Source organism: Sphaerodactylus townsendi, linkage group LG13 (genome assembly GCF_021028975.2).
Source record: "Sphaerodactylus townsendi isolate TG3544 linkage group LG13, MPM_Stown_v2.3, whole genome shotgun sequence".
Lineage (NCBI taxonomy): Eukaryota > Metazoa > Chordata > Lepidosauria > Squamata > Sphaerodactylidae > Sphaerodactylus > Sphaerodactylus townsendi.
In genome coordinates, this window is record NC_059437.1 from 29,289,086 (window position 1) to 29,314,673 (window position 25,588).

General features: G+C 43.5%; 2 protein-coding genes across 9 annotated transcripts in view; one reads left to right on the forward strand and one right to left on the reverse strand.

The window, feature by feature from the left end:
* Nucleotides 1-8,336, forward strand: part of MAP7D3 (MAP7 domain containing 3) — a 56,982-nt gene extending 48,646 nt beyond the window's left edge. For all 7 annotated transcript variants that reach the window (XM_048514722.1, XM_048514724.1, XM_048514728.1 and 4 more), the window contains 8 exons: nt 749-884; nt 1,212-1,392; nt 2,965-3,069; nt 3,299-3,352; nt 3,773-3,869; nt 4,445-4,604; nt 6,106-6,401; nt 7,012-8,336. In XM_048514722.1, coding sequence (XP_048370679.1) covers nt 749-884; nt 1,212-1,392; nt 2,965-3,069; nt 3,299-3,352; nt 3,773-3,869; nt 4,445-4,604; nt 6,106-6,401; nt 7,012-7,019 — 1,037 coding nt within the window. In that variant the 3' untranslated portion in view covers nt 7,020-8,336. The remainder of the gene's footprint in view (nt 1-748; nt 885-1,211; nt 1,393-2,964; nt 3,070-3,298; nt 3,353-3,772; nt 3,870-4,444; nt 4,605-6,105; nt 6,402-7,011) is intronic.
* A 1,452-nt stretch (nt 8,337-9,788) lies between these two features.
* FHL1 (four and a half LIM domains 1) overlaps nt 9,789-25,588 on the reverse strand; it is a 39,054-nt gene continuing 23,254 nt past the window's right edge. The window contains exons 1-6 of one of the 2 annotated variants that reach the window (XM_048514730.1): nt 25,090-25,152; nt 17,211-17,395; nt 15,819-15,996; nt 13,620-13,789; nt 12,939-13,125; nt 9,789-12,323 (exon numbers count right to left, since the gene is read on the reverse strand). In XM_048514730.1, the coding sequence (XP_048370687.1) occupies nt 12,169-12,323; nt 12,939-13,125; nt 13,620-13,789; nt 15,819-15,996; nt 17,211-17,395; nt 25,090-25,111 (897 nt within the window). In that variant the 5' untranslated portion in view covers nt 25,112-25,152 and the 3' untranslated portion in view covers nt 9,789-12,168. Of the gene's footprint in view, nt 12,324-12,938; nt 13,126-13,619; nt 13,790-15,818; nt 15,997-17,210; nt 17,396-25,089; nt 25,153-25,588 lie in introns of those variants that run through there. The other variant, XM_048514731.1, reaches the window with a different exon arrangement.

Below are 25,588 nucleotides of genomic sequence, written 5' to 3' on the forward strand. Positions count from 1 at the left end.
ATTTTGTTACAAAAATTGTGCTTTCTACTGTGTTTTCAACTTTAAAATTGTGTTTTCAACTTCAGTTTCTGCTTCTAAGATTAAGGCATTTATTGTTTAAAATTTTTGAAATATGCCAAACAATGCAATCGTAAATGGTAATCAAATTATAAATTAAGCATTTTCTGTTGTCAAAGTAGGTAAATAATTTTAGGGTGAGTTAAAGTTAGTGATTTTCAGGGGTTTTTTTTTTTAGAACTAGCCTGCTGGATCAGACCAGAGTCCATCTAGTCCAGCACTCTGCTACTCGCAGTGGCCCACCAGGTGCCTTTGGGAGCTCACATGCAGGATGTGAAGGCAATGGCCTTCTGCTGCTGCTGCTCCCGAGCACCTGGTCTGCTAAGGCATTTGCAGTCTGAGTTTCTTTCCATGTCTTCAAGATTTCCAGAAATTCTGTATCATGGGATAAAACTGAAAATCACTTACTTTCATCCACCCTAAAAGTATTCCACAGTTTTCTTATTCTGAAATCCGCATCCTCAGAAGCTAATGTCTGGTGGGAGGGGGTTGTCATAAAAGCTGGATTGATTTGATTCTCAACATGATGACAAATGGAACAGAATTATCAAACTTGTTTGTATAGCTAGGAAGTTCTCTGCCCATTACAAAGAGCAGAGTGTTATTTTCAAAGGATCAGGTATGCCAAGCAAAATCCATGGGGCCATGGCTACATTCATGTGACTTTCTCAAATGCATTCTTTCATTGCAGATGCTAGTAGCAAAAGTGCTTCAGGGACCACAACAGCTGAAGAAGCAGCAAGGCTCTTGGCAGAGAAAAGGCGTCTTGCAAGAGAGCAAAGAGAACGTGAAGTCCTGGAAAGAGCTCAGAAAGAAGAGGAGGAAAGGTAACCCTGGATTTTAGAAAATGACTGGAGTATCTTTCAAACACATTAATTTCACATTCCTCATGAGGAATGTAAGTTTCTAATAGCAGACCTAGAAGCAACTCATCTAGTCATCTGGTGAGCAGGGAACTGCTACAAGTGAGCCAAACAGCAGTATCTTTATTCTTTCTCTTTTCTTTGTCCAATTTTGCACTGCCAACGTTCCAAGCCCCAAAGTGCCATAAAAATAAATACATTTGGAAGCTGAGACAGCTCTTCAGTTCACTTCATAAAGGCAAGATAAAATGGCACAGGTCTGATCTCTATCCAATTTGTTGGGATTCTTAGGGTTAAAAAAGAAAATGAAGCCAAGAGAGCACTTGAGGAGCAGGCACAGAGAGAAGACGAGCTCCGCCAACAAGAAGAACAAAGAAAGATAGCAGAGGCGGAGCAGCAAAGACTGGCCGAGAAGGAGAGACTTCGGAGGGAGGAAGAGGAACAGGAGAAACTGGCTGAGCTTCAGCAGCAGGTTTGATCTCTAAAAGCAATAGCATCAGGCAGAGCTAGAGAAATTGGATGTTCTTTCTTTTAGGTAGCTTTAGAAATATTGAATATTTTTGTCTTTGCCAAAGAGGGTTCCTTTCTGTATTTGGTTCAGCAACCCGTGTTTTCCTTTGATTGTTGCCTTGAATCTCCTTAAATGTTCCTTTGGCCTTCCTTCGCTTTGTAGTGTTAGTGTCCATTTTTAGTTCTAATTTTAATAAGAAGACTCAACAAAACATAGGCCCCTTCCGCATATGCAGAATAATGCACTTTCAATCCACTTTATTTGTTCATTTGTTTATTCGTTCATTTATTTGTTTATTGGATTTTTATCCTGCCCTATCCCCGCAGGGCTCAATGCATTTTGCAGCTGTATTTTACTGTGCAGAATAACAAAATCCACTTGCAAACAGTTGTGAGAGTGACTTGAAAGTGCATTATTCTCCATGTGCGGAAGGGGCCATAGTGATATCTGTTGGTAAGCACATACTTTGGGGTCTAATTCTGGGGGATGGCATTTAAAGAATAAACTATGTGTGTGTATGTTTTTAATGTAAGGGCTACTTATCCAAAACCTCGTGAGTTTTGTTGAACTAGATATCTTATTTTCCTCTTCTGGGGTCCTTCATTCTGAAAAAAAAAAATTGGTCTCAGCTGATAATCAACAGGTAGTGAGTGGTGGTGAAAACATGTTGTTTCTCTTAAATTTAGGGGGACAGTATTTCACTTTGTTGTTTCGCCATTTGAATGCCTTGGGGAGTCTTTGGTGGGTGGAAATTCGTTGAAATCATTTTCTTGTCTTTAGAAGAAATCTGAGGTCCGCTTTCCAAGACGCCCCTTTCAGGAGTGGCGCCTCTGGAGATCGCATGGATTCCCCGGGGAGCCATTCGCACTTGCAGGCGGGCGGTGCCGCAACGCAGTGCAGCGTCAACAACTGGGTTCGCTCGCCCCTCCCCAGAGGCGTGATTGTCAGGGTCCGCCTCTAAAAAACAACCCTTTAAAGGGTTGTTTTTGTTCCAACAGCGTGTTCGCGGCGCTGCAAATGGCTTGCCGCCCGAGAACGTACGCTGCATTTTCTTCCCTTTTCCACTCAGCCTTTAGTCCCAGCCGTCGGCCTGCACTGGCCTCCCGAAACTCCTTCCTCTTCACTGTCCTCCGACCCCTGGAGGTCGGAGGGCAGCGTGGGCGGGGCTTCGGAGGCCAGCAGGCCGACAACGGGGACAAGGTGAGTGGGAAAGGGAAGGGGGCAGAGGCGGCTCCATGTGGAGCCACCTGTCATCTGCCGGCCTCTCCTGCGGCCGCTCGCACGCTTGCGTGCAAACGGCCTCCGCCCCCACGCCGGCAGAATTCTTGCCGGCGTGGAAGCGCCTGGGGGGCCGTGCGGAAACGGCCTGAGTAACTTCTGTTCTGCCCCCCAAGTGAATCTCCCTTAGAAGATTTGACAAAGAACTAAAACCATGCTAACTATGGGGAAACTAAAGCTTAATGGGGAAATAACAAAAGCCTCTCTGGGGGCATGACAACTTCCATGATGGTTTTCCTTCTTGTTCTCTCTTAGCGAGAAGAAGCTGAAGCTAAAGCGCAAGAAGAAGCTTACAGGCACCAACAAGAGCGAGAGCGAATTATGCAGCAGAACATGCAAGAGAGGCTGGAGAGAAGGAAGGTACTGCTTTCTGCTCAGTTTTTTGATGGATAAACAGATGGGTGAACAAGGTCGTGTGGATGCACCCAGTACACAGACCAGTTGCAGTTTGCCATCTCTTAAAATTGGTGTTTTGTGTATTTTTGCGTTATGATATAAAGTAAATTCTTGATATTTTTGTTCCTTCAAGTATTGGTTGTTGGGGAAGAGGGTCAGAACTTATTCTTGATGTTGTCTGTCATTCAAATAGAGAATTGAAGAAATAATGAAGAGGACTCGGAAGGCAGAACAGAATGAAGCCAAAGTAAGGCTTGTCATGTTTGTGGCAACTCATTTTTCAACAAGATGTTGTAGACTGATTGTAGATTTTTCAGGTAAACGATTAGGTATATATAATGATATGATGGCTTCATTTTGGAGCTCAAAAACTCTCACCCTGCCTTTGAGACACCAATCTTACATGTGCATACATATTCAGCTGATATTTTAGCCTATTAAGCAAGTGAACATAAGTTGCTTGAGACAGTAAATAGAAATCGAACAAGGGGAGCCAGGTTTCCTGTTTCCCCCTTGTCAACTCGTGTGCAGCCATGTCATTCCTAAGATTTCGATGTTTCTGAAACTTCTGCAGAGTTTGGAGATTTGACTATTCTTCAAGGATCAGCACATAAAAACTGGATATAATCACTTGCAAGTAGCTGTTAATGGGGTTTTTTTGCCACAGAATGAAGAGAAATCAAATGATGAGGATGAAGATGTTGAGGAGGAGGAGGAGGAGGAGGAGGAGGATGACCTGGGCCTTGAAAAACAAGATCAGCCTGGTAAGAAGCACCTCTTGGCAAGTGAAGTTGCTAGACCCACATTGTCAGCATCTAAGAGCTGGTTCATGCAGGAAGTTGTAGGGTGAGCTGCATCATCTCAGTGGTAGATTCTAGCTTTGAGACATGCATTTAAAATAATGTTTAAAAGTCTATGCAAATAGAAAACAAGCACAATAAGGGAGGGTTTTAAAACCTTGCACTATCCTGATTTTCTGTTTGCAGTGAGGGTTTATCTTATGGAGACATTCCGAAATGTAATTTTCTGTGATCTCCCACCTGCTAAAGTGGCACAGTTCATTCTCCCACTTCTTTTTCTGCATGTGTGAATCAGACCTTAGGGGACTCCCCAGTAGTTCTAGAGTTGTAAGGCACAAAAAACAAACAAGCTTCCCAATCAGCTCAACAGTAAAAAGCAAAGTGGCAAAAGGTAAGCATGTTGGTTTTCCCACGTTCTTGGACAGTTTGTGGTAACTCCACATAATTTTTTTCTTCAGATCGTGCTTGGGAGTAGTTAGGCATGTGTTCCCTTTTATTTAGTTTCAAATGTGAGCTAATTACAAAACTCCAAATTTCAGAAAAGGCAAAGTATGTGGACTCACCCCTGGAAGATGCTCCTGAGAGTTTATTACAAGAAGCTTCAAAAATAGACCCAGATGATGTCTTTGTAAATGGTGATGAGCAGCTGGAAGTCAAAGATGAGAATTCTGAGCATTTTACCCAGATAAAAGAGACCAGGTATGTATTTAGTTTAATAGATTTGTAAAACACTTTTTCAATGTTCTCAATTGTGAAAGGCAAACTTAGTGTTCACAGGACATATAAGAAACAGTATGAAGACAATTCTGCCATTGTTTCTTCGGCACAGCTGATGTTCAGAGGTGCATAGCACTTCTACTTGGGGGTTCTATTTTACCTGCCAGGCTATAGCCACTGTATATCCAGGCTCCATTAATTTGGTTGATCCCCTTTTAAAGCCACCTAGACAATGGCTATCATCATATATCTTGTGGAAGTGAATTCTGTAAGTTGTGTTAGTGTATGACTCTGTCAAGGGAATCATTTGTGGCAATAATGATGAGGCAATAGGACAATTATGTCTGAATTAGCCAAAGTAATTTTGTTTGTAATGAAATATTGGGGATTTTACAACAGAAACAACAGTTGTTTGGTAACTACTGTTTGATCTGCCTTTGGCTGCTAGTGCTGAGGTTTCCTGGTGCTTCAGGGCAGCTCTTGACTTGAAAGCCATATTTAGCTTAGTTTTTGTTCTTAAGCATCCATGACCAGCTGAAGTAAGCCTTTGCCTAATTTGCAAAAGTTTGGGGATGCTCTGTTAACAGTGTATGTTGTTTAAATGTAAGAATTGCATGGAAGCCCATTATTTTCAAAAACTGAAGTAAACTCAGTGAAGGCGATGCTTGTGGATTGTGAAGATTTGGTTCTTAGAAATAAAAGTAAGTATTTTGTAAGAGCTACTTACAAGATAGTAGCTCTTTGGCTAATTGACATGAACTATTAAAAAAACAGCTCCAATGATCTGAGGCCACATTTCCAACCCAAACTGGGAGCACTGAGGGGAGGAGGCTGGTCACACTTACTGAGAACCAGGTAGGGGCAGAGGCTACTAAGCCCACCTGGCAGCAGATGGCCTGGGAGGGGCATGGGAGCCCAGGTAAGCCTGTGTGCTCTTTCTGCATGGACTCGCCACCCTCACTTCCTTAGCTGGGCAGTGGCTGGGCCATTCTCCTCACTTAACTTGGCCCAAGACTCTCTGCACGCCACCAACAGCCCTCTAACATGGCTTTGGGGCTTGTGGGAGAGGCAGTTTCTTCTGGGGTTTGGAGAAAAGTGGTCTCTTGCAATTTCTTTTTCTACCTGTCCCAGTCCAAATGAAAGAGGTTGTTTCTTTCAGCACAGTAAGTAATCCAGGCTGCTTGAGGGAAACAGTGCACTGCACTGTGCAGGTGGTAAGCCTCTGGCTGTCTCCTGAGTCCATAAGCATACACAGAGGTCTCTTTTTATTTGAGAAAGGTAATAAATGAGATTTCCTCCTACACCACTAAAGGGTACCTGAACCTCTGACTTTGGTTCTATCTTTGTTTCCAGAAAAAGGGTTTTTTTTAAAAAAACCCAAATAACTAGAGATGATCGATTGGGCTGCATGAACTGCTCAGTCAGCAAAGAGTGGAATAAGTAGATTGAAAACAACTCCTGTTCTGCCCCATTCTCTTTCCAGTCCTCCAGCAAAAGAAGCAGTCATTGAGAACTCTGGAATTTTGCATGTTAATGAAGCCAATCACCCGATTGGATTCCTGTCAAATCTGAATGGAAAATCTCTTGCATGGAATTTTGAGGAGATAATTGATCTTGGAGTGATTCCCAAGACAACCAGGCAAAGTGCAGATAGCATCGCTGCTGAAATATCGAACCAGAACTTGAAAGATGCTGCTACAGTACCTCCAAGTCCCAAGCTGGTTTTTGAGGAGGAGAGCACAATGAATCCCTTGACCAAACCAATAGAGACTGCATCAGGTAAGCTATGTTTCCCACTGGTCTCTCAATTGAAAACCAGATTACGTTAATTGCCAAGGAAACTCAATTGTTTATGAATTTAAACTTTGTATTGAACAGTAATTGTTTTCAGTTGTTTTTTAAGGAAATTGAAAACTTGGGGCACAAATCGGGGGAGGAAATGATAAAAGGAAGAACACAAACTGGCCCAAGGCAGGAAGGAAACTGGCTAGGTAAAGCTGACTCATTTTTCTTGCTGCAGCCTGAAAAATAACATACAGCGTGCCCAGTCCCATCCGCCTTCTTATGGCCATATTTCTAGAAGGTTCTTCCTAGCAGAAAGCCACCAATCACCTGAGTATTTGGCAGTTTTATCAGTGGAAAAGCAAATGCCTCCACTGCATTGCATAAAAAGCAACAGACTCCCATTGTCACTTGCATTACTGGCAAGGAGTTTTCCTGGTTTTCATTGTGCAAAAGAGTTTCCTCCACAGGGGCTCTTAGACTTCAAGGGGCCTGCCAAGCTGCTGTTGGTCTCCTGTTGATAGGAAAATTTCCATTTCACGTAGAGTCCTGCTGTTTAACACGAGGGTGCTAAAAATGTGCCTCCCTCTCTCTCTCTCTTTAACAGAACTGTGAACACCAGAATCCTAGAAGTCTCCTGGTTGCACTTCAGGAATTCAGGGTTTTATCAAGTCATGAAGGCCTTGTTTTGAAAAAGCTGCTTTGCCCAACTCCAAGTTACTCGCACCCCTCCCCAAGGAGGCTACCCCGTCTATCCTTGCACCTTGAAACCTCTTCAGGGAGATTCTTGCCGTTGTTGTTTCTCCAGTTGCTTCCTTGGATCTGTTTAACCAAGTTTACTTTTATAATGTAACTTGTTTTCCTTTTGAGGAAATGTTCACTAAATTGCCTAAGGGTCCTTAATTTCCCTCTTAACATGAGATATGGTGGCTTACTCTGGAGATTTACTAACGATTGAACAGACATAGGACAAAAAGACCTAATCCTATTATTAAAACCACGCTCGCTTTGTTACGTTACTGGTGTAACCTTGTCCACTTGTTACAGGGACACTAAGAAGGATGCACATGAATAATTGAGATCAGTTCTTCCCTCTGTGTCAGAGAGACAACAGTTATGAAAGATTGTTTAATATAAAAAAAAAGCCTTTATAAGTTCAGGAGTCTCTGTCAACACTTGAAACCAGTCACTAAAGACCTTAAGAATTGTGAGTTTTGATAAAACTGAGCAAAAAATCCTGCTAGCCACAGAGGCAAATCTGCTGCTCGTCCGTTGAATATTTAAGATTGCGGAAGGCTACTCGTCGGCAGAATTTCTAGGATCAACTTCTCCAGTTCCTTCCCAGTGATTCTGTGGCACAATGGTTGTGATATATCCTAGGGAATGCCTCACACACTGCACAGCATATGCTGTCAGAGTGAGGCACGGTTAAACCTGGCTCTGCAGAGTGGGAGGAACCAAAGCCATCTGCACCCTTTTGATGGGCCCAGGGGAACCAGTTGAATGAGCATGTAAGCTTACTTCCCTTAACCCATATCTTTAAGTCACGTCATCGTGGCAAAAGAGTGGCCTTTCCATAATACGTTTTGATAGGTGAAGCTCCCTATCTCTGTTTGAGCCAGCGCACACTTCTAAAATCTGGAGGAGAAGCAAGTTGGGTTGACGCAGCCCCCAGTCCGCCAGGCTGTGCTGCTGTCATGCAGCCTCTGGTCCTTTTGACAGGGCTCGTGTGGGTCTCTGTGCCAACCCCCGTGAAACCGGCGGCACCCGTGTGGGAGCAGCTCTTGGCAGATCCTTCCCATTGTGCTGTTGTCATTGGTTGAGTTTAAGCAGTTTTGTTTTTCCTTTTCTTTTTTAAAATTACACATGTATTTAAGTTTATCTTCACATATGTAAGTATTCTTGTGTACATAAAACCAGTATTAGACCCTTCCGGTTGTGTGTTTTTCTTTTTTGTCCATGTTAATTATTCTACATTTGTTTGTCTGCTCGCATTGTCATGGCTGCCTCTCCCCTCAAAGCTGCTCTCTCTGTTGAGCTACCTGTGTCTAGCAGGAAGGAACGACTTCCATGGCCGCTGTGCAGATACTTGAGAGAAGGACCCTGTTGTGCTCTGACAACTGTCTTAAGTAGCTAGTTGTCTTTCTTAAAGAGCCGCTCCCTCTAAAGACCGCTTGAATCAGCAGCAACTATTTCAACAGTCTGGTTCCTGCCTTCTCAGCGTTTGGGGGGCTTTTTCCAATGCAAATATTCTCACACACCAAGGAAGTTCCGTTTCTCAACAGCCTGCTTAAATTAGGAAGTCAGACCCTTCCTGTTGCCTTGCCCCACCCCCTTGCTGTTTCCAAATACGGTGGAACTATTAGAAACTAGAGCAGTGCCTTAGGTTTAAACAAAAAATGTATTTTTGTATGATAGCTCTTCCATTCTGGCAGAGACAATCTAATAAGCATGATGCTATTTTTCTGTCCAAACCGTTGCCTGTTGAATGCTTTGTTTAAAGCTGTATGTACATACATATGCACTGTTAAATAAACTTTGCAATTGAAAGGTGTTTGGTTGTGGGGTCTCAAAGATGCTTTCCTTGTTTTTAAAAACAGTGTCTGAACTTGCAAGTTAGACCTCCTTCCATTTTCTGAGAAAAACACAGGGACCCCCTGAGTCCTAATGTTGCATACTGGCCTTAAGTCATATAGTTCTGTAGTACACAGTAAGACTTACTTTTTTCCCCCTTTTGTCCTAAAGCATGTAGGGGAAAAGGCCAAAAAATGTGTGCATGTGTAGAAAATAGAGTATACAGCTAGTAAAGCTGCCTAATGCTTATCCTGTAGTTTTGCACTTTGATTTTTCCCCAACCCTTACTTTACAAAATCATGTATTTGTTTCCAGATATGGCTTCAGGCTTTGAGTTGACAAGTAAATGACACCAGGGTACCTGAGCACTTCAGAAACAGGTTGTTTGTTATGACTAACTAGACAGAGTCACACAGGTAATACTACCAACTTGGGTGTTCTCACCACAAAGATCAGCAACATAAACTCAGCATGAAGACCTGTGGCCTTCATGGCAGTTTCTCTCTTGCTTGCGCAGTGGCTGTTTGTTGAAGAGCTCCAAGGGGAGCTCAGGGTCGTGCAGGGTCGTGCAGAGGAGCCCCTTCTTCCATTTCATTCTCACAGCAGCCCTGAGTGGTGGGTTGGGTTGAGAATGGCAGACCCAAGGTCCTCCCGTGATATTTGAACCCAAGTCTCCCTTGCTCAAAGATCTTTGGCCTGCTGGTTTTTAACAGAGGTTTTAACAGTATGCTTGAGTGGTCCAGTTGGGGAGATAAACATCTGAACACAAAAAGGAGTGCTGGAAAGAAACCACTACAGTGAAAGCGAACAAGCAGTGAACTGTTTATTTGAGGAAATGCCGTGGGATAACATATAGTTGCAACCACACCACCCTCCTCTATTCCACCTGCACAGTATCCTCCTATTTCCAGCAAGCTATCCAGGCAATCAGCTTGTACAGAACATGAATGACAAAAGCCTCTGCAGAAGTACAAAAACTATAGTCAGGCAGGCCACCCAGCAAAGTTAAATGAGTAAGCTTCCTAAATATGTTTAAGGCTAGGTTATTCTAATGACAGCCATAAAGGGCAGGCACCACTTAAAGCTGAGTACTACTAATACAATTGCTATCCTGTATTTTCCAATAGTAAAGAAATATGCTTAATGTCCCTACTGGCTGTCTATGGATTATTAGGAAGGCATGCTTAATAGAAGCATTATACTTAATCTGGTTTCCATGGAGAGTGGAGTCAAATGGCCATTTTGTTTTATCCCCTGCAAGGTGCTGACCAGGTGATTGACATAATCCCATAAGTAAATTAGCTTGCCCTATTTACCTTTCATCTAGCAAATCGGCCGGGGGGTGGGGGTGTTGAAGGCATGCTGAAATCAAGGACTCTTTAGGTTGCTCAAAGGTAACAGGATCTGGGAGGAAATGTGATGAACATCATCTTTTTAAGCTACCTATATGTTTGTGTTTTAAATCATTATAGTAGGCAAAAAAATGATGTGGTCCTCTGCTCTGATTCCATCAGGAAGCACTAATTGCCTCTTAACTCAGCCCAGGCAATTCACCAGTGTGGTGTAGTAATTAAGAGTGGCAGTGAACCAGGTTTGTTTCCCCCACACCTACACACGAAGCCTGCTGGGTGACCTTGGGCTAGTCACAGTTCTCTCAGAACTCTCTCACACTCACCTACAAGGTGCCTATTGTGGAGAGGAGAAGGGTTCATAAAGTGTGATGTGAGGTGGGGTGAAATATAACCTTCCTGGGACCTGAGATGAAGCTCAGTAAGCATTTAATGATCTCTTGGAGTTTCTAAATGTGTAGGCAACTAGAAACTGACTTTTTAATGTATTTATTTATTGCTGTAAAGTCACAGTTTACTAATGGTGGCCCCATAGGGCTTTCAAGGCAGGAGACATTCAGAGATGCTTTTCCATTGCCTGCCTCTGTGTCATCATGCCCTTGGTATTCCTTGGAGGTCTCCCATCCAAATACTACCCATGGTCAGGGATGAGAGTATGTGACCAGCCCAAGGCCTCCCAGTTTCTATGGCAGAGTTGGGATGCAGACCAGGTATTCTAGATCCTAGTCTGATACCTTAACCACTACACCACACTGGCTCTCTACTTTTAGCTATCCTTTTTCCCCCTTAGCTCTCTGTACCATAAGAAATTGAGTTAGAAAGAATTCATTTTCCTGGTAAATGTACAAGCTCTAGAAAAATGCTTCTTACGGTATCTGTTTGGCAATGAGAGCAAGGGATGAGTAAGGAGATAGGAGCAGAAAGATTACCACAGTGCAAGCCAGAAGGCTCTCCTGAGAAATCTTCCCCATAATTCTCCTACTGGGGACAAAATTAGTAGTAAGGAAAGGAGATGGTGACAGCAACAACAGCTCATAACATGAAGTACCTTGGATGGAGGGAGACTTTTGAGAGACTCTGTAAAAACAAAAACATTAATGATGACGATAGAGATACTGGGGTTCATCACTGCAAGAGCAGGATGTTTATATAAAGTGGAGAGTCTGTTCCTTAGAAACAGCACCTCTACTTCGCAGAACAGGAATGTTTTTGAAACAAGGAACATATTACAATCATATACTTATCTGGAAATCAGTGTGTTACAGTTTTGTGGTAACTAGAAAGGGGTTCTAGACAATCAACAGGAATATGCACAAAAAAAGGAAAGACCAACACCACTTTAAAAATAAAGGTTTGGTTTATGGTAAAGGGCCTGGGGTCTGCAATACTGGAAAGGCAGGCTCCCCTAAGGAACGGCCCCATGAAGGGAGACCGGCAAGTCCTCTTGAAAAGCAGCCATGTGAATCCACCCACTTTTTACTGTTAGTTCTTCATCCGTGCTGGTCGCCTTTGCTCAGCAATCATGCAGAACAGGCAATAAAGTATATTTAGATAGGCAAGGCTCTACCATGAACTTCAGGTGGCATCTTAAGAAGGGCACGAAAGCAAAGTTATCTGCAACTAAGATGTTACAACAGAGGCTTTATTTAACCCCACTAGCATGCATCAGGGAGAAGGCAGGAAGAGGTAGAGAGAAGAGATCACCCTACATTTTCTATGAAAGCAAGTATGAGAGGGCCTCTACAATGCAAAATCCACAGCCAGGCAACACATCATATCGGAGGGTCGGGTTCAAAACTGACTGCAGCAAAGGCCCCAGATGGCATCCCAGTGATCACCCCTTACAGCTTCTTGGCACAATCAGGGCAGTAAATTTGCTCGTTTTGAAAGACGAAACGCTTGTTAGCCAGCGGGACGGAGCATTTTTTGCAGTTGAAACAATAATCGTGCCAGGATCGACCTTCGTAGCTGACCACATTGGAGCCTTTCCCGAAACCTGTTGAATTCATAAAAGGTGAGAGTTAGAAAGGACAGAGGAAGGTGCTGCCCTTTCAGTTGATTAAGCCACTTGCAGCTGTCAACTAGACTAGATTTCAGAGAAAAAGAGGCACTTCCATGGGCAAAAGGAGCAGCAGGGGTGTAATGGTTGAGAGCAGGTGTACACTAATCTGGAGAAACCGGGTTTGATTCCCCGCTCTGCTGCTTGAGCTGTGGAGGCTTATCTGGGGAATTCTTGGATAACTGAAAACCTCTGATAGACTTTTTGCATAAAACAGAAAAAAATGAATTGATGATTTGTGGATGTGAGGAATAGAAGAATTAGAAAATTCAGAGAAGTGTGACATGTAATAGCAATGAGAATAAATTTTATAATTTAAATAGAGAGCAAGTAGTAATATATCAATTAATTTATACTAGGTGCAGATGAAATTGGGAACTCTCCCTTTCCCCCACTATATGCATTTTTGTTTTTTCTCCCTTTTTTGTTTGTATGTCTTTAAAGTCTTGCTAATAAAAAAGTTTAACCTGAAATTAGAGATTTCAAGTGATGCTCTGCCTAACTGGCATTTCAATTCCTCCAAAGTCTGCCTACACACTCTTGTTTGCCTACCTGTGATGGGGTTCTTGCAGCCACCACACTTCTTGGCAACAAAGTTCTTGTAACAGTCAACACAATAGTACATATCGTCCACAGCCGTGAACCGCTGGCCACTCAGCTTCTTCGTGCAAGTGGCGCACACAAAACACTCTGCGTGGTAAGGCCGATCCTCATAGGAAACTCCTCCAGAAGTGATAGCCTAGAATGGGGAAGGGAGACAATAGTTGGTGCTTTGTCTGTGATCCAGGCTATATTTTCCCACCCTCTCATCTGCAACCTGTATTAAGAACATAAGAAGAGCCCTGCTGGGACAGACCATTGGTCCATCTAGTCCAGCATCCTGTCTTACTCTGTAGCTGGCAAGTTATTATGGAGGGCCAACAGACAGGGCATAGCGGCTGAGACCTTCCCCTGATGTTTCCTGGCTGAGGAAGGGTTTTGGCTAAGGAAAGCTTTGCTCCATTCGTCCTTAATTTCAGGGCCAGCTTGTGATACAAGGTGGTGAACAGAAACACAAGGGGCCTGCATTCAGACAAGCCACACAGGCTTCCTGACTGTGCCAGTCACTCTCACAGGGCTTAGATAATTCCTCTGTAAAACCAGGGAAAGTGTCCCTGGGAACAGCCTCAGAAGGCGAGTCAGAAAGGAAAACGGGCAATGATTTCATTTGCAACAGAAGCTACTACAACTTACATTCTTGCACTTCACGCAGGTCTTGGCAAACTTATGCTCATGGCAGGAGACACAGAAGATTTCATCTCCTTTGGGGAAGAAGCTGGCTGTGCCAATCACGCTCTTGCACTGGCTGCAGGTGAAGCAGTCCTTGTGCCAAACGGTCTTCTTGTACTCCACATTCTGATCACCTTACAAGGAGGAAAGAGATGTTGTGAACCCACCATTAGTATGTACACAATCAGTTGCAGTGGAAATGAAACCGTGGAAGCCATAGTTTCAGTCAGTGGAAAAAGCTGTCAATTTGCAATTGACTAATGGTGACTCTGTAGAGTTTTCAAGGAAAGAGATAAACAGAGGTGGAAATGGCAGCTCACCAAACCTGAACTTCCTTAGTGGTCTCCCATGCAAGTACTAACCAGGTGCAACCCTGCTTAGCTTCTGAAACTGGGCTAGCCTCAAAGCCAAGGGATGTGACCATAGGGGGAAAGTTACATAGTATAGCTGTCCTGAGGCTGTAACATTTTATAATGGAAATAGGGATCAGGGTGTCCGATTGCTCTCCCATATCAAAGACTCCCACACCTAGAAAACTAGAATAGCCGGAGCTCAAACCACGGGAGGAACTGCGGCTTGTAGCAAAATATCTGCTTTGCTTGCAAAAGGTCCCAGGTAATAGACCACAAACTGAACATGTGTGATGTGGAAGGCAAGAAAGCCAATATAAATGCTGGGTTGCATCAATAGGAGTCTAGTATCTAGACCAAGGTACATAAAAGTATCACTCTATTCTGCATTGGTCAGACCTCACCTGGAATACTGTGTCCAGTTCTGGGCCCCACAATTCAAGAGGGATATTAACAAGCTGGAAGAGGTCCAGAGGAGGGTGACCAAAATGGTGAAAGACCAAGGAGGCTCTGGAAACTGAACAGGTGCCTGTAGGCAGTTCTGGCATGTATGAGGGTTAACAAGCTGAAACTTAATCTCAAGAAAACAGAGATGCAACTGTGAGGGCAGGTCTGATTGTGATGTCTTCTGTTCTGGGTTGTCCTTGCCCTAAAGGAGCAAGTTCATGGTCTGAGAGGGGGTGGGGACATGTGGCTGGACCAGGGTCTCCTGTTGAATAAACAGGTGGCAGCATAGTCAGGGGCACATTTCACCAACTGAGCCAGCTGCAACCCTTTCTGGGCAGAAAAGATCTTGACTCTGGGGTGCATGCCCTCGTAGCATCCAGATCAGATTATTGCAATGTACTCTACAAGGTGCTATCCTTGAAAACTCTCCAGAAGCTTCAGTTGGTACTGAATGCTGCAGCCAGAATGCTGACTGAGGATCATATCACCCCAGTCTTTTACCATCTACACTGGCTCCCAGTTAGCTTCCAGGCCTAATTTGAGGTGCTGGCATTGACTTTTAAAGCCCCACGTGGCTTAGGGTGAGCATACCTTAAGGACCACCTGCTCCTATATGAACCTGCCTGACCTCTCCAGTCATCTTCAGACGCCCCGGCCACCTGATGGCTGGCAACCCGATTATCAGCTTTCTCAGTCATAGCATGCCAGCAGGTGAAGACTTTGTTGTTTTGTTTGACATCCCTTCACAAACTATTAGTAGTTCTCCATTTGTGTGTTTATATTTATTTTTTTACTTACTTTATACCCCACCTTTCTCCCCAATGGGGACTCAAAGTAGCCTACATTCTTCCCTCTCCTCCATTTTATGTTCACAAGAACCCTGTGAGGCAGGTTAGCCTTTGAATGAGTGACTGACCCAAGGTCACCCAGGGAGCTTCCATAGCATAAATGAGGATTCAAACCTGGGTCTCTCAGTTGATAATCCAAGTCTTCAACCGCTGTCCCGCACTGGCTGTCAAACATTGGTTTATGTGTTTTGTTTTAGAACTGTTTTAACATTTGGCACCTTAGGGATGCTGAACTGGGTCAAAAGATGGATGAAAAATGTTTTTTTTTTTAAATGAACAAACACATTCTCCCTGGTACTTTGGCTTTTCATGGAGAAAGGAGATTTCGATGCAGGAAAGGATTCTAGCATACACCTCCAGCATCACTTGCATTCAGAAGTGGTGCTGTCCCCGCAATGAACAGGCGACCTTTCTGAATGTGAAGAGCAGCCCTTGACCTTGAGCAGGAATGCAGGCTATGCTTCAGTCACCACGAGCAGGCCACCACCCTCTCTTCCCAGGGCACACGGGCAGCCTACCTGCAACAATGGGCTTCAGGCATCCCTTGCAGCGGGGCGCCTCCTCCAGGGTGGTGCATTTGTTGCACCACACCTTGTTGTTCTCCTTCAGCATGAAGGGCTCATTCACCAGAGACGTGTAGCACTTGAAGCAGCGGAAGCAGCTGTCGTGCCAGTAGCGGTTCTTGAAATGCAGCTCCTGCAGGTAGGGAAGAAGAACAGCCGCTGCTGGAGATTGGAGTGGCGAGAAATCAGGCCTAATCGACTTCTGTTCCCAATGCAGGAAGGTACAAATACCATGACTGAAGAACCAGAGAGTGTCAGTGCAGGAAACCAACACAAAATCGAGTTGAGGATGTTCTGGACTGTGTGGTTGGCATAGAATTTAATGCAAAGATAACCAGAAGTCTACATTTGGGGTGGGAGCGTTTCATTTGAAAGGTGAGGATGGAAATACATTGAGTTGGATCCAACCAAATGGGGGAGCAGTGCCCTTTGACCACCCGAAAGGCTATGCTGATGATCATGGGACCTGTACAGACAAAAATTATGTGGGACCTAGGCTGTAGTAAACAGGGTAATTTGGTGAGATTGAGTGAAAACCTTGCTGAATCTAAGGCTGATTCCGCATGGGTCAAAAACAGCAGTGTGAAAACGGTGTGAAAATGGTGTAAAACGGTTTAAAACGGTGTAAAAGGGTTTATACTGTTTTCACACCTCTGAAGATGCCAGCCACAGATGCAAGTATAAACGTCAGGAGAGAGAATAACAAATGTTATAGAACACGCCATACAGCCCGGAAACCACATTGAAAGCACTCCATAAGTTTTCAATAATCACCGTGCTGATCACCGCCAGTTTTTGGCCAATGCGGAATCAGCCTAAGACATTTTGGTTAGAGTGTTGAACTAGGATGTGGGAGATCTAACTTTAAATCCCCACTCTTTGGAAGCTTGCTAGGTGACCATGTGCCATTCACACACTCTCAGTTTAATCACACACTCTCAGTTTAATCTCACAGGGCTATTGTGAGGATAAAATGGCAGAGAGGAGAATAATATCAGGCAGTTTGAGTTCCCATTGGGGAAAAAGTCAGGGTGTAAATTAAGTAAATAAAAACTATGTTTCACTGCCTGACATCACATAACTCTGATAATGGATTGGAGGTGTGAATCTCCATAGTTATTAGTCAACACTCAAGAGTTAAGGGAAGCACACCATTATCATACATGGCACACAACACCAGAAAATAAATGTAATGTTATAGCATGGAGCATCTTCCTCACAGACAGCCTATAGTTTTCTTTTTCTTACAAGTCCATTTGTTCACTTCATTTAGGATGAAGTCTGTTCTACTGCCTGTAGATCCCTTATCATACTTTTTTTAGGCTTTTGGACATTCCTGTCCCCCACCTTGGAATCAGCTCCGATGGGTTTTCGGCACTCAGCGCAGGTGTTTGCGCAGAACTTCTCAAAGCATTTGACACAGCAGTGGCGCCCTTCCTTCTGCACATACTTCTTCCCTTGCAGTGGGTCACGGCAATAGTGGCAGTCAAAGCGTTCTGACATGGTCCCCACAGTATAACTGCCGGGCCCTCCTGGGTAAAGAAAAAGAACAGTGAATCCCATTGTTAGTTTGTGAGGGCCCAACTGGAAACTCTGAATGCTGGGTTTTTGCCCAATCAACAACACACACCAAAAAAAAGGGGGAACAGGGGGAACCAATTTACTCACATTGTCTTCCAGAGCCATACCACAGGTTTATCCAGCTGAAACTATTAGCTCTGACTAGCATCAACTCCTGAAAGTCTAGCACAAAGTCCTTCCTAGCCTACTATCTGAAATGCTTATTACTGGAGAGTCTGTGGACCCTCATATGAATATCTGCCAAGACTCTACTACACCAAGATTGATGAGTTTACAGAAAATAATTACAGCAATATTTAAGGGGTACCTGCATTCAATCTCAAACATCCCTCAAGCGAAAAGTTGAGACTACATATGTGGAAACAGCAGGGGTTGGGGACATGGAATTCTCCCTCAATTTGGAGGTAGTTTGTAGAGAATCTCCCACCCCTCCAGCATCCCCTTCCTGTTATTTTAACTGAACTATAAGCAAATTGTGCCTGCTTGTTACCACAATTAGATTTATTCTAAATACCCTTATAAAGCGGAGTGTTTACAGTTATTTCTATTCATCACATCAATAGATTAAAAATATAAAAGTGAGGTGGTTAATTGGGATGGGAGGGAGTCAAGCTCATTAGTTTTTACATGTGCATTAGCCTTATGATACAAAGCACAGATTGTCAAATTTGGAAAGTTTTAATGTACCTCAAAAGTGTGACCATGGTAGCATTCCCAATGTGTGTCACCAGGGGGTGCTACAGGGCCACCATTGGCCCCTTATGACTGGTCAGCAATACATCCAAGGGGACAAACAGAGCCAAGCAATATACACTAGATAAGACATCAATTCTGAAGCAAAGGTCCATTCTCTCCCTGCACCTCCTTCTCTCTCATGACTTTGTGTACATCCATGTACCCAGGAATGGGCTAGGCAGTACAAAAAGTCTTTGGCCATATCCTTCCTCTTCATCAGGAAGAGCTGATAAAAGAGGGCAAGGAAGTACATGGGATCAGAGGAGTTCACATGTCCAGAAAACATGACGGAAGAGAATGCTGTCGTCACCATAGAGAACTGAAAATAAAAAAATGTTAGAACCAAACACATCCTGAACTTATGGCAAAAAATGTGTGGATCCCTGACACCCCAGGACACAGAGTATTGCCATTCTTTTCCTTAGCATCGCTATAGTGAAAAGCCATGTTTGCTCATTTAAGTTGTTGTTGTTTTCCTTAATGACAGTCTTAATGACACTTTGCACTGGATGGAAAACCAGTTTTAGATCAGAATGGCCAATTAGGACAACTCAAAACCCTTTGGTGCATGAAGCAGAAGATTCAAATGGTGTCCTCTATGAGGTTGTAATAATGATTGTAATAATTTAATAATAAATTAAATAGTTTATATATGTATTGTTTTTTATTAATGATTTTTCTAAATCTGCTTCTTGAGGCGGGATTCCTCTCTCTCCTCAAACTTCCCCCTCCCCAGACTTCACCCTGAAATCTCATAGAGTTTGGCAACCCTAACAGTAGTCAAACATGCTTCTTTAGGAGCAGGGGGGGGAGAGGAGGAGGAGGAGGAGGAGGAGGAGGAGGAGGAGGAGGAGGAGAAGAAGAAGAAGAAGAAGAAGAAGAAGAAGAAGAAGAAGAAGCAGCAGCAGCAGCAGCTTCCCCTCCCCACAACAGACACCTTAGGTGGGGCTGAACGAGTTCTGAGAGAACTATGACTGGCCCAAGGTCACACAACAGGATTCATATGGAGGATTGGGGAAACAAACCCAGTTCTCCAGATTGGAGTCTGCTGCTCTTAACCACTGCACCATGCTGGAACCAAGATATTTCCATCTCCCCCCAAAATGAGAGGAGAATGACATCATTCAGAGAAACAGAGACCACCTGTTGCTGATCCTAGGGTGATAGTTAGCTTAACTCAGAATAGGACAAGACTGGAGAGAGTTCTGCAATTGCTCCCATGTATTGCTTGGCCACTGTTCACTCCATCCACCCATCAGTCATTTTTGCTTCTGGGAATCAAGCTCAGATTTTATTGCAGCAGATCATACGACAGGCCATTAACCAGTCCTTTGTCAACATGACCCCTTGTAAAGATACTTGCCCTTTGTGTTGAGCAATAACTGAGAAACTGCTAACCCTAAAAGCTCAGGAAGCAAACTAACCAGGAAGGTTGAAGTTTTCAAAAAAAATATTCACTAATGTATCCAAAAATCACATGGATTCCATTCATGTAGATGTGATAAAATCTCAAAATTATGTTTGAAATGCAGTACTTGAGAACAACTTCAAAGTTTAACACCACTGGGCCAAGATGCAAGGTTACTCTCCCCCGTATTGTAGCCAAGACAGGGCTGCACACAATCAAAGCAGGGGCTCTCTCCCATAAACAAGTAAACATTCTTGAAACATCCCGGCTATGCTGTTACAGAGCCAAGTATGTTCTGCCTTCTAAACTGAATAGCTATTCTTGCCTGCAGCCATTCTTTCTCTTGTTTTAGCAGAACTCTGACTGCCCCAGATCCAGAGTGAATTATTCTAGTTCAGGGGTGTTCTAGATCAATTGGCCATGCTGGCAGGGGGCTGATAGGAAGTTCAGGAACATCTGGAGAGCCAGAGTAGGACACCCCTGTTCTAGATCATTTTTGCTTTCTTAATTTTCTGATTCCTTTAGTATCATGTGTACACATAAAAGCCAACATCTAGCCCTTTTCTGTGGTTAAACCTTAAAAAGGTTTGTAATTTTTTAAAAAGACTGTCTCTTCCTAACCACAGAACCTGCCAACAAAAACAAGATGGCAGAACGTATTCCAAACGGACCCAGATGGTTTTGCTTTGAAGCATATCTCTGAATCAATAGGATTCAATACTTCACAATAAAACGAAACAAAACAATGCAGAACAAATGTGAAGGGAATTTCAGTCTGTATTACAGGAAGGATGCTTGTGGTTGGGAGCAGGTGGGAGGAGAGTCAGAAATCCATTCTTTGCAGTGCCTGAATACCTCTTTGAATTCCAGTCTACAGAGCTCAGCTGGATATTCTGTTTTTACTGTGGGTAGTGGTAATGGGCTGCATAGTCTTGCTATGAGTTTCTTTCAAACTCATTAAAACTGATTTTTTTTTCCTGACGTCAAGTCACAGCTGAAATGGTGACCCTGTAGGGTTTTCAAGGTAAGAGATATTCAGAGTTAGTTTGCCAAGGCCTGCCTCAGTGCAACAGCCCTAGATGCTCTTGCTGGTCTCCCATCCAGATACTAACCAGGGCTGACTATGCTTAGCTTCTGAGATCTGGGCTACCCAGGTCAGGACATGGGGCCCTTTCAAACTCTTTAAAAAACAAATGGATAGAAGCTGAAATTAATGAATTTGTCAGCATCCATCCAATGACATCCACAACCAGAATCTTCCAAGTAAGGCTTTCCCACGTTCTCTTCCTGCTATAACCCAACAAACATCCAGAATTTTTCCCCTAGATATCAGAGGACTTTCATAAACAGCACTGGGGGGCAACTGTTGTCTGCAGGGGTGGGGGGCGGTCAGCAGAAATTTCGCTCCCCTCCACCAAAAATGTTCTTCCATCATCAGATCATAGAATACAATCCGTCTATAGATCAAACTACTGAATTTTTTTTTACAAATATAAGGGAGTAGATTGATTAAGGCTGCCTTAGACCCCTTCCGCACATGCAGAATAATGCACATTTAATCCACTTTCACAATTGTTTGAAAGTGGATTTTGCTATTCTGCACAGTAAAATCCAGCTGCAAAGTGCATTGAAGGTGCATTATTCTGCATGTCTGGAAGGGGCCTTAGAGATGTCAGCATGAAACACTATAAGAACACTATAAGACTGGTAGTTTCACACAGTAGCCAACCAGTTTCCCAGGATGGCCAAACAAACAGGACATAGAGGCTGAGGCCTTCCCCTGCTGCTGCCTGCTACCACTGGTGTTTAGAGGTTTGCTGCCTCTGTAGATGGAGGCTCCCTTTGCTCGCCATTGCTCATAGCTGTTGATGGACCTCTTCTCCATGAATCTGTCTAAACCCCTTTTAAAGCATCAGTAGTTTTGTTTTCATTACACTCAAGAATGTAATTGCAATGGACAGGGGGGAAAAAACTTTTGCAAGTGACTTGTCCAAAAAGAGGATTTGAGAGCAGGTCCTATCGGGGGCCAAAGGGCACTAATGGGAGAGGTTATAGTTAAACTTTTAGAACTACCTAGATTGCATTGGTGAAGGGAAATCTGAAATGTTTGCTAAGATGCCACTGCATTGCTCTCCATCCAGTCAGTGTCCTACAGAGCAGATCTCATAGTGAAAATACATTTTGGGAAATCAAAAATCACTGAATTCCAGACAGGCTTCAGCTGCTTTTGGACAAGAAACAGTTTGCTTTTTTAATCCCCTTAGTAACATGTTGCTTCCATGGCTAGGACACCACCACCTTTTGGGCTTGCCAAAATTTCCAGCTATGCTAACCTTGACCTGTCCCCATTTATCCAAGAGCTGCCACCTCATCAATCCTCAGCGGGAACACAAGAGACACATAAACTCAGCACGCTTCCTCTTTCATACTCCATTTGCTTTCTCAGAGCCACTTGGCCAAAAACCTTTTGGATTCCGACACCCTCACCCCGCAGGCTTATCAATTGCCACTCCAGCCTTATGTTATAAAAAAATATATAAGTTAACAAAATCTAAGAACAGAAGCTTACAAACTGATACTATTGCAGAGGGCCATGCAGAGCAGGGGACAGCTAAGAAAAACAAATGTGTTAATTGCTAGCTCATTCCTGCAATGTTCTCTCCCTCTAGTTCTAAATATAAGCACATTACCCCATTGTTTGCCTGACTCACTTGCCCTTTAACTAGATTACCCGGAATTTGGTCTCTCTATATAAAGAATACCCTGTCATGGCAACAGCTAACAGAACACATTAAACAAACAGAACAGGGACATAGCTGATAAGCAGAGACCTAAAGCACAGGATACTTGTAGCCTCTAATGGGGTTGTGGAGAGATGACAGCCCTTGACAGGGAAACTCCAGGGACAGAGGATAGGAAATGATGAAGTTTATTACATCGATCCCTTGTCTCTGAAAGTCACTTTGCTAATCTCCCCTTTAGCTGCCTAGACATGTCTGACAATTATCAATATCCAAAATAAGGAAGATCTGCTTCTCTTAAAGTTCCAAAGTCTGAACTGGCTAAATAAATGACTGCATAAAACTGTATGATTCCAGTGTTCTCAAGTCTGCTTTCCATGCTGCGTTTAGACCTGGAGAGGTGGCAAGTCCTGTAGAATTTTGCAGATTTCCAATGTGAAGTGAGACTTAAACATATTTGAGCTTAATCTGAAAGATGCAGCTTCAGCTGATGGCAGAAAGTCAAGTGACACCAAACTTATGACAAACTCTCATGAGGTTTCCAAGGCAAGAGACTTTCTGAGGTAGTTTGCTATTGTCTGCCTCTGAACAGCAACCATGGCCTTCTTTTGGTGGTTCCCACTCAAGCATTGACCAGGGCCGACCCTGCTTAGCTTCCAAGATCTGATGAGATAGGGCTAGCCTGGGCCAACCAAGCCAGAGCACGAACAAGAATACAGTCATGGGGTTTTACCAGGACCTTCAAATTTGCAGTGTTCCCAATGTTGCCATCTGTAGCGTGTATTAAACAGAACCTTTATTACTTTGGCAGGTCAAAATCTACATCCATCAGACACAAACATAACTACAGAACCTGAAGAAATGACTGTCTCCCCTAAGAAAATGAATCAATGTTTATGGATTGCCCAGCACTTGCTGGATACTTCACCATTCAAACCATAAGAGAACCCCAGAAGGCTCCCAGTCTAGCAAGCCCTACAACCCCACCGAGATATTTTCTAGGTGTCAAAGCTGGAAAGGTTGGTTTCCAAATGAGGGATTCATTTGATGCAGCAAAAACAACAGAGTGCCTTATGGTGCCTTAAACTCCTAGTCAGGCTTCTCAGGTGAGTCACAGAATCCTCCCACTTGGGTTGCAACTCGCAAGCCCCTATAGAGCTGCTTTTGGAAGACAGCTTTATAGAAAGAGCTGTTGCTTGTGTGCAGAGGTGGGATCCAACCAGTTCTCACCACTTCCCCAGAAGTGGTTACTAATTTTGTCTAAGTGCCGAGAAGGGGTTACTAAAGCAACCTCCCTGCCCAATAGAGACTGGAGGTGCATGTGTGCGGCGGCGCCACTGTTTGAATCCCACCACCATCGGAACCTGTTATTAAAATTTTTGGATCCCACCACTGCTTGTGTGTATACATAGAGAACAAAGGGCCCACAACTTCTGCCTGTATTTGTATGAGGAGTAGAGGAGAAGCAAGACAACAGAGATATTCAGTAGTGAAGAAGATGCCTCTTCAGCAGCTCTGGCTCCTCCTCTTCCTGTCACATGATCATGATGTGTCTCATGGCCATGTGCTTACTGATTAACAAATCCAGTGGTATCACCTATGGTTAAAGGTGCATCCTCGTCTACAAAGGCTGAAGACTACTGCCTTAACGACTAACAGAGAGACCATAACACAAATTTTCATTGACACAATCCACTTTGTCAGATACTCATACAGGAAATACTAGCCTCAGTTGGCATGCATACACACAACTGATTTAAAAAAAATAACAGTAAGAACAAAATGGACATCAAATTTCAGCAATCCAGTCTGTAATATTTCTATTATAAGCTCAAATATGCACAAGATAAGAATAACCTGCAAATGAAATAGAAATACCAAGTGAAATTCCGCAAAATGGGACATTGTGGCTAAACTGGATTTCCTGGTGTCCTGGGGGAAGGGCTTCAATGCTCTGCATAGCTCAGCTGTGGCAAAGGAAATTACATAAAATATGCAAGTGTGCATAATTTATACAAGACTGCAAAATTTTTGTTCTCTTGGCACAGTATTTGGACTATTTTAGTTGGGTCCCAAAGTACCCATACGATGTTCTGATCACACATGAGGATGATTCTTCTAGCAGTAATCCCACCCTGCAAGGTTGGAGATCTTCCACAAGCATAAGGAACTCTCACCCCATGCACACAGAAGTGCCTTCCCTGCCTTAGATCCTGGCCCCTGGATCCTGAGGTAAATCTCTGCTGGCAGAACAGGTTTCTACCAGCAAAATGGGACTTCCCCTTTCCTGCTGTAGCCCCAAATTATTCCCAAAATATTGATCCCAGGGATCAGAGGACCCTGGAACAGCAAGACAGGGGAGTCAAAAGTTTGCAGCGGGTCAGAAATCAGAAAATACAAGAATTCCTTTTATCAGCCGGAATATATTGCAGGATCAGTCCCATTATGTGGGGAAGTTATTATGCATCAAAAATTAATAAATAAAAATCTTCCAAAAGCAACCATTAAAAGTAATTTCTAACTATTCATTTGTACCTTCCTTCAAAAAACTATTACTCTCAGATCCCTCTAGTTGATTGTCACTTGCTGGCAAGAGTTCAATGAGCTGTTAAAATATTAATTAAATAAGGGGCTTCTGGCATGACAAAATTCTGTGGGGATGGGGAGAGAGGAAACCTCTCCCCAGCAAAAAGGGGGAAAAACTTTCCTGAGAACTGTTCATTAAATCTAAATGTAATAATTTCAATATTTCCAGTTTTACCTGCATGTCTGTGGTAAGCCATTCCTCAGAGACAGATCCACAACCAGCCCTACTTTAGACAACACTAATCACCAGCATGTAGTTAAGGGAGGCTATTAATATGGGGAAGGGCTACCACCAGATGTCCACACCCCTTCTCCAGGGCTCATGGCCTTGGTCCCACTCAAAACATCTTACCATTTTAGGTGATCTCAGGCAAGAAGAATAGGACACAGTGAACGTACCACTAGCAACATATAAATACCTGTCCAACTACTTCAGAATCCAAAACTGTCTGAAAGCTGGGCAGTCCTCCTGGTAACCTGAGCTCTCTAGATGGTGTACATAATGGCCTTGAGTTGAGTGGTAAAATGTAGTATCTGAAGACTGATATCTGCTTCGCTTAATTCAAGAGAGGCAGGTGAGACATGGTCATGTTGCTTCTTACTGATTAATTCTGTAGTGCTTTCTGTACACATTTTAAAAAGTTTCAGAGTCTTCACCTGATTGACTGGTGAGG